The sequence below is a fragment of the Schistocerca serialis genome, chromosome 2 (genome assembly GCF_023864345.2).
Source record: "Schistocerca serialis cubense isolate TAMUIC-IGC-003099 chromosome 2, iqSchSeri2.2, whole genome shotgun sequence".
In the NCBI taxonomy this organism is placed as follows: domain Eukaryota; kingdom Metazoa; phylum Arthropoda; class Insecta; order Orthoptera; family Acrididae; genus Schistocerca; species Schistocerca serialis.
In genome coordinates, this window is record NC_064639.1 from 493626960 (window position 1) to 493642529 (window position 15570).

General features: G+C 41.8%; 1 protein-coding gene across 1 annotated transcript in view; it reads right to left on the reverse strand.

The window, feature by feature from the left end:
* Positions 1 to 9636: 9636 nt before the first annotated feature.
* Positions 9637 to 15570, reverse strand: part of LOC126457426 (uncharacterized) — a 57773-nt gene continuing 51839 nt past the window's right edge. The window contains exon 3 of the mRNA XM_050093695.1: positions 9637 to 10309. Coding sequence (XP_049949652.1) covers positions 9914 to 10309 — 396 coding nt within the window. The 3' untranslated portion in view covers positions 9637 to 9913. The remainder of the gene's footprint in view (positions 10310 to 15570) is intronic.

The following is a 15570-nucleotide window of genomic DNA, read 5'->3' on the forward strand; positions in this document are numbered from 1 at the left end:
AAAAATGATTTACGGGACATGACATAACTAAACTAAGCCAATACTTACGAGAAGAGAGGATTATGTCAGTGTATTTAATGGATTAAGATTACAAAAAATACCAAAATTTCAGGTGTATCTGATTGCCGGTCCAAGAGAACCCAGGACCAGGCCAATAAGAGTATCCACACGGTGGAGCCACATTATAGCAGTTCAATACAGTATTTCAAGGAAATGATAAAGTGGAACCAATACCATTGTTCACTGCATAATCCAGAGGAACGAATGAAATGCTTGACAAAGTTGCCTCATAGTCTCCACTATGAAATATAGCTGGGAGGTGCCTGAACGATGTACGGGCATTTAACTGTCTCTTACAAGAGTTGGATTGTGACTATGGAAATGAGGTGCGATTTCCATTACAGCAAACTGGAAATCATTCGATCTCAAACTATCGTTTGAAGGGGCAGACAGGTTGGAATACTCACTATAGCAATGATAACAGATCGAACTATGATCCCAGGAGAGGCAACTGATCACTGAGATATCCTTTCATGCATAAGTTGACTTACATGTAAATGAAATAGGAGAGAGGTGTGAGACAACACTAGAAATTGTGCAAGTATAGCTGGCTAACCCAAGAAATAATGAAACAAATGCAAATGAAACCAATAACACAAGAAATTGATTGGAGGAATCTGTACCAGCTACTGAAGTAAATAATTAACAGCTACTAGTGTCATTGCACATTAGCAGTGTAGAGTTAATCGAAGACTGTCAAGAGATGATAGGTAAATACTAGGTTACTGTTGTTAGAGTGTGAATTATCAATAAGGAAATTCATTGTATTTTTGAAACCAGTGGTCAGATGTCCATGATAAGCAGTGGCGTTAGTTGAGGACTGTCTGCGATTGAAAGCAAGGTCTGAATTGCTGAAGCAGAAGATTGCGTTAGAGGAACAGTAATGTGGAAAATCAGTGGAAGTTAAGATACTAGTAATATCCTTGGCCTAGACACTATAAATTACTATAAAATGATTAAAAATTTTGGTCAGAAACCTGTATAGGCAGGTAATGAGAAGAGTGTTTCACGCTGCACTTCGAGGACTGTATAGAAAAGAGAATTCAAAGAAACGGCTGTTCAGTGGGTTTCATTGATGTGACGTGAACGCAAGATATGTGGTGCGATGGAAATAAGAGAAGTCAGACTTGAGTGGAATGATCTTAGTCAGTGGAAAAAAACGCAGTGATTTATGAAAACCTAAGGAAGAAGATGATGTTGAATGTGGACCATTTCCTAATCATGAAAACATTATGGCAACAGCATAGTATGAGATCAGACTGTTCGCTGCAAGCATTCAAAGACAACTGGGTAGCCATGAACATTATTATATCATATTTTGGGCATGTACGGAAATCAATTTCTTTGGTCATGTGATGTTACCAGACGGACCCACAGTTAGCTACAGGTATTAGAAGTTACGCAGCACCATAAACTAAATGATACGTTCGCAACGCCTTTCTGGGACAAGTAAATTTCTACAAAAGATTCATCCAAATGACTGTATCTGTGCAGCGGCTCTGTCATTTAACGGGAAGGAATACAGTGTGGAAATGAGATTAAGAAGCAGTGTTTCCACTTACGATTTTGGTTTTACGCTTGTTTCGTAATTATCCCTAAAATACCCCCAATATCTTAAAAATTCCCAGATTTAGGGTTATAATTATAACAAAGAAATACGTATTATTTCACATATAAAACATAACAACATAAAATACCCATAGCACAGCAAAACTCTTACACTGTTTCTCTGCATTTAGGATGGTATTCTTGGGTTCTAAGACTGAGCAATTAATGGCTAACATTACCAGTTTCGTATGAAGCAATCCAATAAGGGCTTCTTTGTTAAGTCTATTTATTTTTTCATTTTTGACAGTTTTGAAAAACAATAAGTAATTTTACTAAGTCAGTATCTGAAAATTGGAAAGTTGGAATAACCACATCAAAGTTTTCTTAAATAAAATTGTAATGATGACCTTTTAAGTTTTTTTCTTTTTACCAATAAATTTCAGTTGGCTATTTTATTTATTTCCTCGTCTTTAACCCTAAAATTCTTGGCTTCGATGATAGCCGCTTTTTGCCTGATGCTTTTGTAACCAAAAAAATTAAAATGGCTAGACTTATCTTTCACAGATTGATTCTTCAGATTTCGTGCTACTTGGGTAATTTCATATTCCAGTAAATCGGAACGTTTCTCATGCAGGTCGAACCGCTGTTGTATCTGACGTATTATTTCCACATGTTCTTGGCAACGTTCATAAAATTTGTTCATTACTGCTGTTACCGCTTTTGTCTTTCAACCTTCCACATCGCATGTACTTCCAGTCCAACATGAATATGTTCGTTATTTAGGCGAATTTTTTTTAATGGCATCCAAGTACATGAGGCTGTTTAAATCAAACCTAGGCCTCTCGTTCTCTTTCTTGGCAAGATTAACAGAAAAGATGGCAACATCTTCCGACCATCTCAGATAGTGTGTACAACTGTGGTGATTTTAACTGAGAGAATACATCAGATTCATTGGTTACAGGAAGGTCGTAAGTCATGAAGCGTAGTAATGCATTATTAAACATATTTTAACACTGTTCTCTTCATCCAAAATTTAAAATCAGGATGCTACAACCACGAATATTTTTCTTTTCCTGGTGACGCTCTTGACACGAAGGTGCTTCATCAGTTACTTCCATTTTTAATTATAGTAACACTCACACGGATTCTGTAGCTATCGTTCCGTGTCGCTGACTGAAAAACAAATCAGCACTATAATACTCGCAGGAGAAGATGGCAACTGCTTCAAGAGACTGTTTGTTAGATGTCGGAACCAGTGGGTACTCTTCATGTGGAGTACTTTTTCCCACGGCAACCAGTGTCAGCCACCGGACAGTTCAGGCACAGCTGATTACACGGTGTTACAACACTATTATTTTCATTTCATATTACTTTCTGCATTCATATTACTTTTCAATATGAGAGTCTGCATAATATACGTTCATCAATCCGTGTTCCATTTTTTACTTCCTCTTCAGCGTTCTGAAAGGTTTGATGCGGCGTGCCATGATTTATGCTCCAGTGCCAATCCTTTCGTCTCAGAGTTGCAATTTCAACCTTTGTCCTCAATTATCTGCTGGATGTATTCCAAATCCTCTCTCCTCTGCAGCTCCATAGTTTCCCCTATAACAGGTGTACTATCGTTCTGTCCTTTCTTTTTGTCAGTATTTTCCATGTGTTTCTTTCCTCGCAGATTCTACTGAGAACCTCTTAATTCCTTACCTTAACAGTCCACCTAATTCTCAACTTTCGTATGGACCACTACATCTAACATACTTCGATTGTCTTCTGTTACGGTATTCATACAGCCCATATTTCACTCCATACAATACCATCCTCCAAACATACATTCTCAGAAATGTCTTCCTCAGATTAAGGCCTATGTTTGAAACTAGTAGGTTCTCTTGGCCAGAAATGCTGCTTGTTATTTCCTCCTAGCGCCATTCAAATAGTCCAAATGGCTCTAAGTACAATGGGACTTAACATCTGATGTCATCAGTCCTATAGACTTAGAACTACTTAAACCTAACTAACCTAACGACTTCACACACATTCTTGCCCGAGGCAGGATTCGAACCTGCGAGCATAGCAGCAGCGCGGTTCTGGACTGAAGCGCCTAGAACCGTTCGGCCACATAAGGCCGACTTTGCTCCGTCCATCAAGAGCTATTTTTCTGCCTAGGCAGCAGAATTCCTTAACTTTGCCTACTTCGTGATTTCCCATTCTGAACGTTTCTCACTGTTCTCATTTTTACTACTTCTCACTAGTTTCGTCTCTCTTCGATTCACTCTCAATCCATATTCTGTACTCATTAGACTGTTCTTGCCATTCAACAGATGCTGTAATTATTCTTCATTTCCACTAAGGATAGCAATGTCATCAGCGAATAGTATCATTGACATTCTTTCACCTATTTTTACAATGAGGAGACAAAAGTCATAGGTTACTTCCTAATTATATGTCTGTCCTCTTTAAGCAAGGTGTAGTGCAGCGACAGTGTTTCCCGTGCAGGATTTTGTGCACGAACTGACCTATCGATTATGTCCCATACTTGTACGATGTGATTCATGTAGGACGATCTCGGCGGCCACATCACTAGCTCGATTTGTCCAGAATGATCTTCAAAGTAATCGAGGACAACTGTGGCATGCTGATATGCGGCACTGTCATCCACAAAAATTCCATGGTTGTTTGGAAATCTGACGTCCAACAACAACCACAAATGGTCACCTATTAGCTGAACATCCAAACCACTTAGTCCATTCCATTTGCACACAGGGTACACCATTATGAAGCCACCACCAGCTTACACAGTGCCTTGTTGATAACTTGGGTCCATGGCTTTTTGGGGTCTGCGCCATATTCGAATCCTACTATCAGCTACACCACCAACTGAAATATGGACCCATCTGACCAGGCCACCGTTATCCAGACGTCTAGGGTGCAGCCGACTTGGTCACAAGCGCAGGAGAGGCACTATGGGCAATGTTTTGCTGTTAGCACTCGCTTCGGTCATCTACTGTCATAACACGTTAACACCAAATTTCGCCGCATCGTCCTAACGGATTCGTTCGCCGCACGTCTCACCTTGATTTGTGCGGTTATTTCGCGCAGTGTTTTTGTCTGTTTATCTGACAACTCCACGCAAACGAAGCTTCTCTCGGTTGTTAAGTGAAGGCTTTCGGCAACTGGTGAGAGGTAATGATTCTAATGTGGTATTTTCGCACGCTCTTGAAACTGTGGATCTCGGAATATTGAATTTTCTAAAGATTTCCGGGATGGAATGTGCCATGACTCTAGCTCAAACTACCATTCCGCGTTCAGAGTCCGTTAACTCCCGTTGTGCGGACGTAATCTAGTCGGCGAGCTTTTCAGCTGACAGCTCCGCCAATGCACTACCCTTTTATGCCTTGTGTACACCGTGCTACTATCATCTGCGTATGTACCGGGTGATCAAAAAGTCAGTATAAATTTGAAAACTTAATAAACCACGGAATGATGTGGATAGAGAGGTAAAAATTGACACACATGCTTGGAATGACATGGGGTTTTATTAGAACCTAAAAAGAAAACAAAGTTCACAATGTCCGATAGATGGCGCCGGACAGCAAAATCTCAGTGACTGCTACCGTGACGTGTGAGAGGTACGCCGATATGTTACAGAATCGCATCATCCCCAGCCTGGCTGATAAACACCTGCTGGAACGTACGATGTTTATGCAGGATGGCGCTCCACCCCATATTGCTAGACGCGTGAAAGATCTATTGCGCGCGTCGTTTGGTGATGATCGTGTGCTCAGCCGCCACTTTCGTCATGCTTGGCCTCTCAGGTCCCCAGACCTCAGTCAGTGCGATTATTGGCTTTGGGGTTACCTGAAGTCGCATCTCTAGGGATGCTGAAAGACAACATCCGATGCCAATGCCTCACCATAACTCCGGACATGCTTTACAGTGCTGTTCACAACATTATTCCTGGACTACAGCTATTGCTGAGGAATTATGGTGGACATATTGAGCATTTCCTGTAAAGAACATCATCTTTGCTTTGTCTTACTTTGTTATGCTAATTATTGCTATTCTGATCAGATGAAGCGCCATCTGTCGGACATTTTTTGAACTTTTGTATTTTTGTGGTTCTAATAAAATCCTATGTCATTCCAAGCACGCGTGTCAATTTGTACCTCTATCTACAATATTCCGTGATTTATTCAGTTTTCAAATTTATACTGATTTTTTGATCACCCGGTATATATCTCTCTCCCATCACTTTTATCACCTCGGTGTAACGCCACTCTTTAATCTTTCTTTCATTTCCGTCATTGCTTCTGCCATGTATAACGTAATCAGGAGGGGGGGGGGGCAGTGGAGGACTACATCCATTCGTTACACTCTTTTTAATCCGAGCACATCGTTCTTGGTTTTCTAGTCGTTTTGTTGGTTGTTGGTTCTTGTACAGATTGTATGTTACCAGACTTTTCCTATTCCTTATCCCTATTTTTCTGACAATTTTCAACAGTTTGCACATTTTGACATAGTATAACACTTTTCCAGATAGACAAATCTTATCAACGTTTCTTCACATTTTTCCAGTCTTACTTGTGTTATCTACCACAGCGTCAGAACTGCCTCTCTGTGTATTTACCTTCCCTAAAGTCAAACTAGATAGCCTCATAGATTCTTGACGCAGAGGCCAATAGCTCTTTTGATGCCATTTTCCCCAACGATTTCCGCTGGAATGTAATGTCTGTTCCTCTATATACGCTACAATCCAATATCTGATTTTCGGAGTCTTTGCCTGACCATGATGCAATCTAACTGGACTTTTTCCAAGGATACTTCATCCTGTTGTGATTCTTGAACACAGTATTCGCTATCACTAGCAGAAATTTACTGCAGAACTCAATTAGTCTTTCTCTCCTCTTATTCCTACTACCAGTCCCATATTCTCCAGTATCCCCTTTCTTGTACTCCTTCCCCCACAACTGCCTTCCAATCCCTCATGACTTTTAGTTTCATTTCTCTTTACATACTGAATTATCTGTTCAATATTGTCATACACTTTCTCTATATCTTCACCTTCCCTTCCGACGTTGCCATGTATACCTGAACTATTCTTGTGGAGGTGTTTTGCTGTCGATTCTGACGAGAACATCCCTAACACTTTACTGTTCACAGTAATTCACTGTCTGCCTTCTTCATAACGTCTTCTATGCCCATTGTACCATTTTCTGCTGCTGTTGATATCACGCTATACTCATTCGATCAGAAATGCTAGTCTTCTTTCCATTTTACTTCACTTCTAGATTCAGCATTAGAATTTGCCTTTTTAGATTTTCTAGCTTCCCTAGCACGTTCTGTCCGCAGCTCGTGGTCGTGCGGTAGCGTTCTCGCTTCACGCGCCCGGGTTCCCGGGTTCGATTGCCGGTGGGGTCAGGGATTTTCCTGCCTCGTGATGACTGGGTGTTGTGTGATGTCCTTAGGTTAGTTAGGTTTAAGTAGTTCTAAGTTCTAGGGGACTGATGACCATAGATGTTAAGTCCCATAGTGCTCAGAGCCATTTTTTGAACCTAGCACGTTCAAATGTTTGTCTCTCCACACCTCTATTCGTAGAACGTTACCCCACTCCTTTGTTATTCAGTCTTATTCTCATTGTCATCCCTCACTTCACCGCCACCCCCTCCACTATACGAATGGTACCTAGGTCGGAATCTTTTGGAAATTTAGAGATCATAGTGACACTTTTTCAATTCCAGGCCGCATGTGCTGTGAATTCACATTATGAGTCGTAAATGCAGTAGTTACCATTGCCTACTACATCCTCCGCCGTTGCTCATTGCTGAATCTCCCGCTTTTTAGGGAGAGTTTCCCACGTGAAGGGCAATAGAGTGTCCTGAACCAATGTCTGCTCCTCTGCCCTCTTTGACAAGGCCAGAAGTCACCGGCCGCTATTGCTGTTTTAAGTAAATGTGTTATTTTTCCCATACCAACTGGTGGGTATGAGGTTCGACGGCCATAAGTTGTTAGCATGGAAGATAAATACGGCAACATATCCCTTCTCGCTTTCCAACACCATACAGAGGCATTTCAGCTTTTCCTCTGTACTTAACATGCCCCAACGCCCCTATGTAATCGGCTAACTTCCATGCGATTCCTGGAGGTGTATCGAGACCAAGTTCCGATGTCACCTTTAATAATGACAACAGAGAAATTGATATACTAAGCTAAAATTACATCCAATACGAGTTTAGTAAACTTTTGGGGCCATAGAGTAGAAGAATACATTGACGGGTGTCTACTGGAGTGCCCAGGAACTTGCTTCCATTAGCTATCCCTGTAAGGATTTCTCCAATGTATTCTACCGACTGAGCAGAGTATATGGTCAAAAGGCAGGTATGGTGGTGTCCGCTCACAATGTGTTGGAATTATTGGCGAATTTATCTTCTAATATCTTTCTTTCACTGCTGTAATGAATGTCTAATTTTTTAGTGTGTGCACAAGAGCAACCATGCCCCATATTTCGGACTGTCCTTTGCTGATAGAACAATATCGATTATTCTATGGATATCATTCTATCAGCAAAGGATGGCCAGAAAGATCGGACATGGTTGATCCTGTGTACACACTAAAAACTCAGACATTCAGTAAAGTAGTGAAAGAAAGATACTAGAAGATGAATTCACCAATAATTCCGACAAAATGTGAGCGGACACCACCATACCTGCCTTTTGACCATATACTCTGCTCAGTCGGTAGAATACATTGGAGAAATCCTAACAGGGATGGCTAATGGAAACAAGTCACCCTTCAAAAAATTAGTTGATACCGATAATATTTATACATGCGAAATCCCTTGATAACTGAACTTAGCCACCGCGCACATTAGCTACATTACACAATGAAATGAACAACTGGATTCCCAAGCAAATTTAAGAAATTAACCACCATAAGGAACCATAATTTTCAGGTGACTGTTGCTTGTTAAATAATTGCTTAAGTCGAGGAGGGTAAAACTCGTGCCGGCCGCGGTGGTCTAGCGGTTCTAGGCGCTCAGTCCGAAACCGTGAGGCTGCTACGGTCGCAGGTTCGAATCCTGCCTCGGGCATGGATGTGTGTGATGTCCTTAGGTTAGTTAGGTTTAAGTAGTTCTAAGTTCTAGGGGACTGATGACCACAGATGTTAAGTCCCATAGTGCTCAGAGCCGTAAAACTCGTGTTAATGAACATCTTTTGTCGTGGAATATGGCTCGCTATTCTAATGGGACAAGTTCTTTCATCACTCCTTTCCACCTCCTGCGATATGTGACCAGAATATCTGTCCTGTTTGAGAAATGTCTTTTTAAATCATCAGTGTAATTCATTCCCTGATACTTAAGACGATTAGCCGAATTCCGTTACGTGTTTTACAATCGTTGGCTCCAATCTCATTGTATTCTCTTGACAATTACAGACGCAACTGCAGTCAGTAGAATATATCAATAAAGGGACACTGTTTGCTCCTGATAAGAAGCACATAACTCTACGAATTCCATCTAATATTACGAATAGTTTACCCTGTATTTGGAATAATGCCGAAGTTTAAAATAAGGTTAAATCTAATTAAAAAGTAACGTGCATCTTTTACTGGGGTGTGTTGTTTGGCTGCTTTGACGTCAGAGACCTACGAGCTCCATTGTCTCATTGTGGAGAAATTTTGTGATAATATATTGCCTTTGGCGTGATGATAAAACTGTTACCCAATACAAATAACTTAGCTACTTCTTATGTTCCGACATCTGAGCGCGATATTACTCAGTAAATCTCCGTCAAAAAACTATGAACATTTGCTAGTTGAACTCACATACACGTATGAAGTTTAATTTTCCTGTTGATATACTCATTTCTACTGGTAATATGTTGAAAAGTGAACTCGCATCAATTCTGAACAAAAGACACAAGCATTTGTAATAGTTTCGTAAATACAAACGACTCTAATTGTTTCTATTACTAAATGTTTATTGGTGTTAATTGCGTTGTAACAAAAAGCAATGAAAATATTTACTAGTGTCCGATTATCATATGAACAATGGCAGACACAGGTCAAACATGAATTATTGGAAAGGTTCTGTCCCGTAAATATACACGGAGAATAAAAACACACACATTTCTTTGTGTGGTAGAGTAGCGGAAAGGTATTACAACTACAATCGAAACTTTGTGTATAGCTATTAATCACTCATGAATTTAAGATTCGCCTTTTGCAAGTGTCGACGATTCGACGATTAGTCCTTACAACCCGTTTTTCAGATGCGCCGAAAACTAGGTCCTGTGCATTTAAAAATTAAATACGATCATAAAATTCCTTTCTTGTCAAAAATTGACGTGAGATATTTCATATATGGCATTGTGTACGGATTCCTAAATGATTTAACGATAACCTCATCAAACTTCTCTGGATCGTTGAATGCTTTTACATATTCTTTGGCATGTTTCTCGGAAGTGAGGAAAAATCCACTAGCGCTGCTGAAATGAACGCCGATGGCTAAGCAGTAGTCCATGTCCTTCTTGAGCTCCTCGAAGGTGTAGGCCTCTGCCTGGTGTTCCAGTCCCAGACCCCGCAGCAGGCCCACCAGCGTGCTGTGGTACTCGCGCAGCAGGTCCTCCATGTGGTGCCGGTGGACGTCTTCGCTGGCGCTCGAGTACAGGAAGTACAGCAGGTCAGAGGCCGGGCTGGTTGCTGATACACCCTACAAGGCCACCAAGGAGACATTTATTAGAAAACTTTCTCTAGATTACGTCCGTTCTCACAGGTAAAAAGGGCATAACCTTTTTTCAAATCTTATTACTGTCTTGGAACTGGGTTTCATCTTAGTCTTTGGTAAATAGTTAATGTCAAATGGTGAAATCTGAGTTGAGATGAAGAGTTGTGAAAGATAACTGAACACTGCGGTTCTAATCTAGAGGTAATTACATTGAACTGGAGGTAATTACATTGAACTGTAAAGAAGGTTTTATCCAGGGATCTGCCCAGTCAGACAGTCAAACGTACCAATGGAGTGTGAAGTACCCACAGCCATTTCTCACTAAATCTCAAAACTATTTATCCAAGCACGGCGAAATTGACTTCATCTACGTCCCACTTCCTCTACTCACATCCTGGGTTCACCCTTGGGTGTAAATTAAATTTTCTGTTGGATTAGAAACATGTATCACGCCATTCCCATACAGTGAGCTTATCAACTTAATTAACTAGCTAGCGTTCAATCGCACCAGGAAATTAAAATAAATTATCCATACAGCAACTCAAAATGTTAGCTTCAGAGAGGTAGAAGAAAAACTAACGCTGACTCTAGATTCTGTGCCTCTGTCACGATCCTAACTACACTACTGGCCATTAAAATTGCTACACCGAGAAGAAATGCAGATGATAAACGGGTATTCATTGGATAAATATATTATACTAGAACTTACATGTGATTACATTTTCACGCAATTTGGGTGCATAGATCCTGAGAAATTAGTACCCAGAACAACCACCTCTGGCCGTAATAACTGCCTTGATACGCCTGGGCATTGAGTCAAACAAAGCTTGGATGGCGTGTACAGGTACAGCTGCCCATGTAGCTTCAACAGGATACCACAGTTCATCAAGAGTAGTGACTGGCGTATTATGACGAGCCAGTTGCTCGGCTACCATTGACCAGACGTTTTCAATTGGTGAGAGATCTGGAGAACGTGCTGGCCACGGCAGCAGTCGAACATTTTCTGTATCCAGAAAGGCCCGTACAGGACCTGCAACATGCGGTCGTGCATTATCCTGCTGAAATGTAGGGTTTCACAGTGATCGAATAAAGGGTGGAGCCACGGATCGTAACAGATCTGAGATGTAACGTCCACTGTTCAAAGTGCTGTCAATGCGAACAAGAGGTGACCGAGAGGTGTAACCAATGGCACCACATACCATCACGCCAGGTGATACGCCAGTATGGCGATGACGAATACACGCTTCCAATGTGCGTTCACCGCGATGTTGCCAAACACGGATGCGACCATCATGATGCTGTAAACAGAACCTGGATTCATACGAAAAAATGACGTTTTGCCATTCGTGCACCAAGGTTCGTCGTTGAGTACACCATCGCAGGCGCTCCTGTCTGTGACGCAGCGTCAAGGGTAACCGCAGCCATGGTCTCCGAGCTGATAGTGCAGGCTGCTGCAAACGTCGTCGAACTGTTCGTGCAAATGATTGTTGTCTTGCAAACGTCCCCATCTGTTGACTCAGGGATCGAGACGTGGCTGCACGATCCGTTACATTCATGCGGATAAGATGCCTGTCATCTCGACTGCTAGTGATACAAGGCCGTTGGGATCCAGCACGGCGTTCCGTATTACCCTCCTGAATCCACCGATTCCAGAGTGAAAGTCTGCAGCACTGTGCAACTCTGCTCGTATGTTAACACCCAAGACACACAGGCAGAACATCATCAGATCCCAGACGAGTAGGATACAGAGCGCTGAGGCTCCGATGGTGAACAGGGCTTAGTACTCAAAGTCTCATAGCACGAGTTCTAATATTTTGACCCATGACATAGTTATTTCACGGCACGTTTGAATTCCTGCCTCAGTGAGCAGCATGAGCCAGAGCAGGTCAGATTCTCCAGTCGCACCAGAGGGAACACGTATCAGCGAGTTGGCAGATGCAGCGCCACGCTGACGTTTTCTGTGACACTGCAGGAGAGCTATGGGCAGTCTGAAGTACGAAACTGGAACGGCATCTTGGACTGGGAGCTTGCGCCAAGTCACAGTGCGCAGCGGCTGACAAGACTTGGCTTGGCGCTCGGTTTCGGACTGCACACCGGCCAAGCTTGTATTGACATAGGCATGCGTGGCATACAGAGTTGTCAATGTGACGCAGACTGGTGTACGTGGGACGCCTGACTGGGATGGAATGACCCACATCTTCTGGCAGGTCACCGTGGATGGTGGCAGACTCGCCTGCAGTGCATCCATCACTGGGACCAGGCATTGGCACGACAACCGAGCGTCTTTGATGCCAGCTGCGTCTGCCCAGGAAGTGACTGTATCGGTTTAGTTACTTGTGGCAGGGTACGGTCGCCCACTAATGAGGTGCTGGAACTGAGTTGTAACCTGCCAGTGAAAGTGAATACATCCAGGAGGAAGCTCAACAGTGCTCCCTGGAGTCAAAGCAGACAGCGTCGAAGCAGGAAGTCAGGCCATCGACAGTGGGTTCGGCCTACGGTTAATACAGAGCATCTCCAGGCGGGGGCATCAAACATCGTTTGTCTGCATATGTCCAGATAACATGGCATCCTGGAGCCAGGAAGCGTTTGCAGGAGAAAGCTTTCCATAATAACGATTTGCAGACTATGCGCAAGAGTGATTGTGCGATTTTGATGTGATGGCCTGTGGTAGCATTTTGTGTTGTAATGGTTTTCAGTTTATGAAACACGATGGGGCCACTATTGGACGCTTAATTTGAAACGCATTTTGGTGAAACACGGAGAGGTCATGGGGAGCCTCAATATTGTAAAGTTGTAAATTACTTGACGAGTAGTGATTCAAGCTCCCTTTCTATGTGTACCTATTACTGCTGTACGTTTAGTTACTGCCTCACTCTAGACCGTGTGTGTTCTCTGTGTTGTCTGTCTATGTTTGCTTAAGGTGTTAGTCACAGTGGTGTTTCCTTGTGCTACCTTGTTGACTGGTGCCCGTTTTATTAAGCTAATCTCAGTAGTGCAAAGTATTTCAATTCGATAATTATATTTCACGGTTGCATATTAATGCTGATATGTTAGATTGGAAGTCATTTGGTAAACAGAATGCGAGTTATTGGTTTTTGTCTTATGTGTGTGCTGTGGTAATTATATGGTTCAGACTGTTAATAACATCAAATTACAATTGTTAAGAGCCCATGCTCGGATAAACCCCAGCCAAATTCCAGTCTAACCGAAATCTGGGCCCACAGTTCCAAAAGAGATTACTGTTCAGGGTCTACAAACGTTCGTGAGTCCTTTCTCATGTTTCCCAAAAACGCTAGGAAATAAATTGCACTTAGAATATTGAGAATAATAGCGTGCAAGTAATCATCTTTCAGACCCGCACTACTGGGAAAGAAGCTAACAGCAGGGAGTTTCTCATTGTAAGGTAATAATATATGCAGATACTTTTGACATCACTACATACTTTTATTAAATGAAAATATTTAAAAATTTATATAGATAAACGAATGGTCAAATTAACCGAGAACTCAGCCTTAGTTATATGTAAAAGTCTGATAAGAAAAGCACCGGTAGGAAGTGGAAACTATTACAAAGAATACTGAAGTCATTGTCAAATTATAAGTCCCGTGGTGCATTCGACGAAAGGCGTATTATCCGACGCAGGGACCTCAAACCGCTGGAAAGTATGCCAAGGTAGTGTCGCAATGCAGAGGGAGAGCGTTCTCAGATGGCGAGAGTGCTGGACTTACTAATGAACGATGGAGATGATATGGGAGTGCTGTAGGAATATTGACAAAAATTAACAATTGTAGACAGACTACTGTGTGCATGACATCGGTGTCACTACCGAATACGAAAGTTATTTATTTTAACGGAATGGCGAACATGATAAAATAATGTAGTTAACTGAGTGGTTATGTTGTACCAAAACAGTAGGTGCCAAAAGAAATAGGAGTAATGTCCTATATGTCAAAAGGAATAACCGTGAGTCTAACATATTTTCATGTAATCATTTATCTACATTTCTCCATCAAGAAAAGATCGACATAATCTAGTGGAGATCATCATCATCTTTAAGGTTACGTGAGGCAGATTAAATGCATGTGTACCAGAACATTTCTTCAAAGTAGAAGATGCAACAGGACAGTGTTTGAAAATAAGGACTAGCAAATTTCTATCAGTTTACATGCTCTCACTAGCATTTAATTTTAGTCAGACTGGACTGCGAGTCTACTTCAGCTTTACATCGTCCTGGTCTGACTGGTCTTATTACGCCAGAAGATCCCTTCTCAGTGGGAAGTACTGAGTAATAAAGTCATGCAATGAAATTTAATTAATGTGATTTCGTATAGAGGGCCCTAAACACTTAATCCTTAGTGATTCTCATTGCACTTTATCTTACTTCCTTCTGTGGGTTCAAATGGTTCAAATGGCTCTGAGCACTATGGGACTCAACTGCTGAGGTCATTAGTCCCCTAGAACTTAGAACTAGTTAAACCTAACTAACCTAAGGACATCACACACATCCATGCCCGAGGCAGGATTCGAACCTGCGACCGTAGCGGTCTCGCGGTTCCAGACTGCAGCGCCAGAACCGCGCGGCCACTTCGGCCGGCTTTCTGTGGGATGGGATTTACTGACTATGGAAGTAGAATCGTAGAATATTATAGATCCAGCATTTATCTCACAAACAACATATTAACACTTCCAACGACATAACATTCATTATTTACAGTCACACTGCCTTTGCCACATAGTATTTCTGGATTTCCGGAAGGCTTTTGACACTGTACCACACAAGCGGCTTGTAGTGAAATTGCGTGCTTATGGAATATCGTCTCAGTTATGTGACTGGATCTGTGATTTCCTGTCAGAGAGGCCACAGCTCGTAGTAATTGACGGAAAGTCATCGAGTAAAACAGAAGTGATTTCTGGCGTTCCCCGAGGTAGTGTTACAGAGCCTTTGCTGTTCCTTATTTATATAAACGATTTGGGAGACACTCTGAGCAGCCATCTTCGGCTGTTTGCCTATGACTCTGTCGTTTATCGACTAATGATATCATCAGACATCAAAACAAACTCCTAAGCGATTTAGAAGAAATATCGTAACGGTGCGAAAAGTGGCAGTTGATCCTAAATAACGAAAAGTGTGAGGTCATCCACATGAGTGCTAAAAGGGACTCGTTAAACACGTAAATCAGTTTAATCTAAAAGCCGTAAATTCAACTAAATACCTAGGATTTCAATTATGAACAACTTAAATTGGG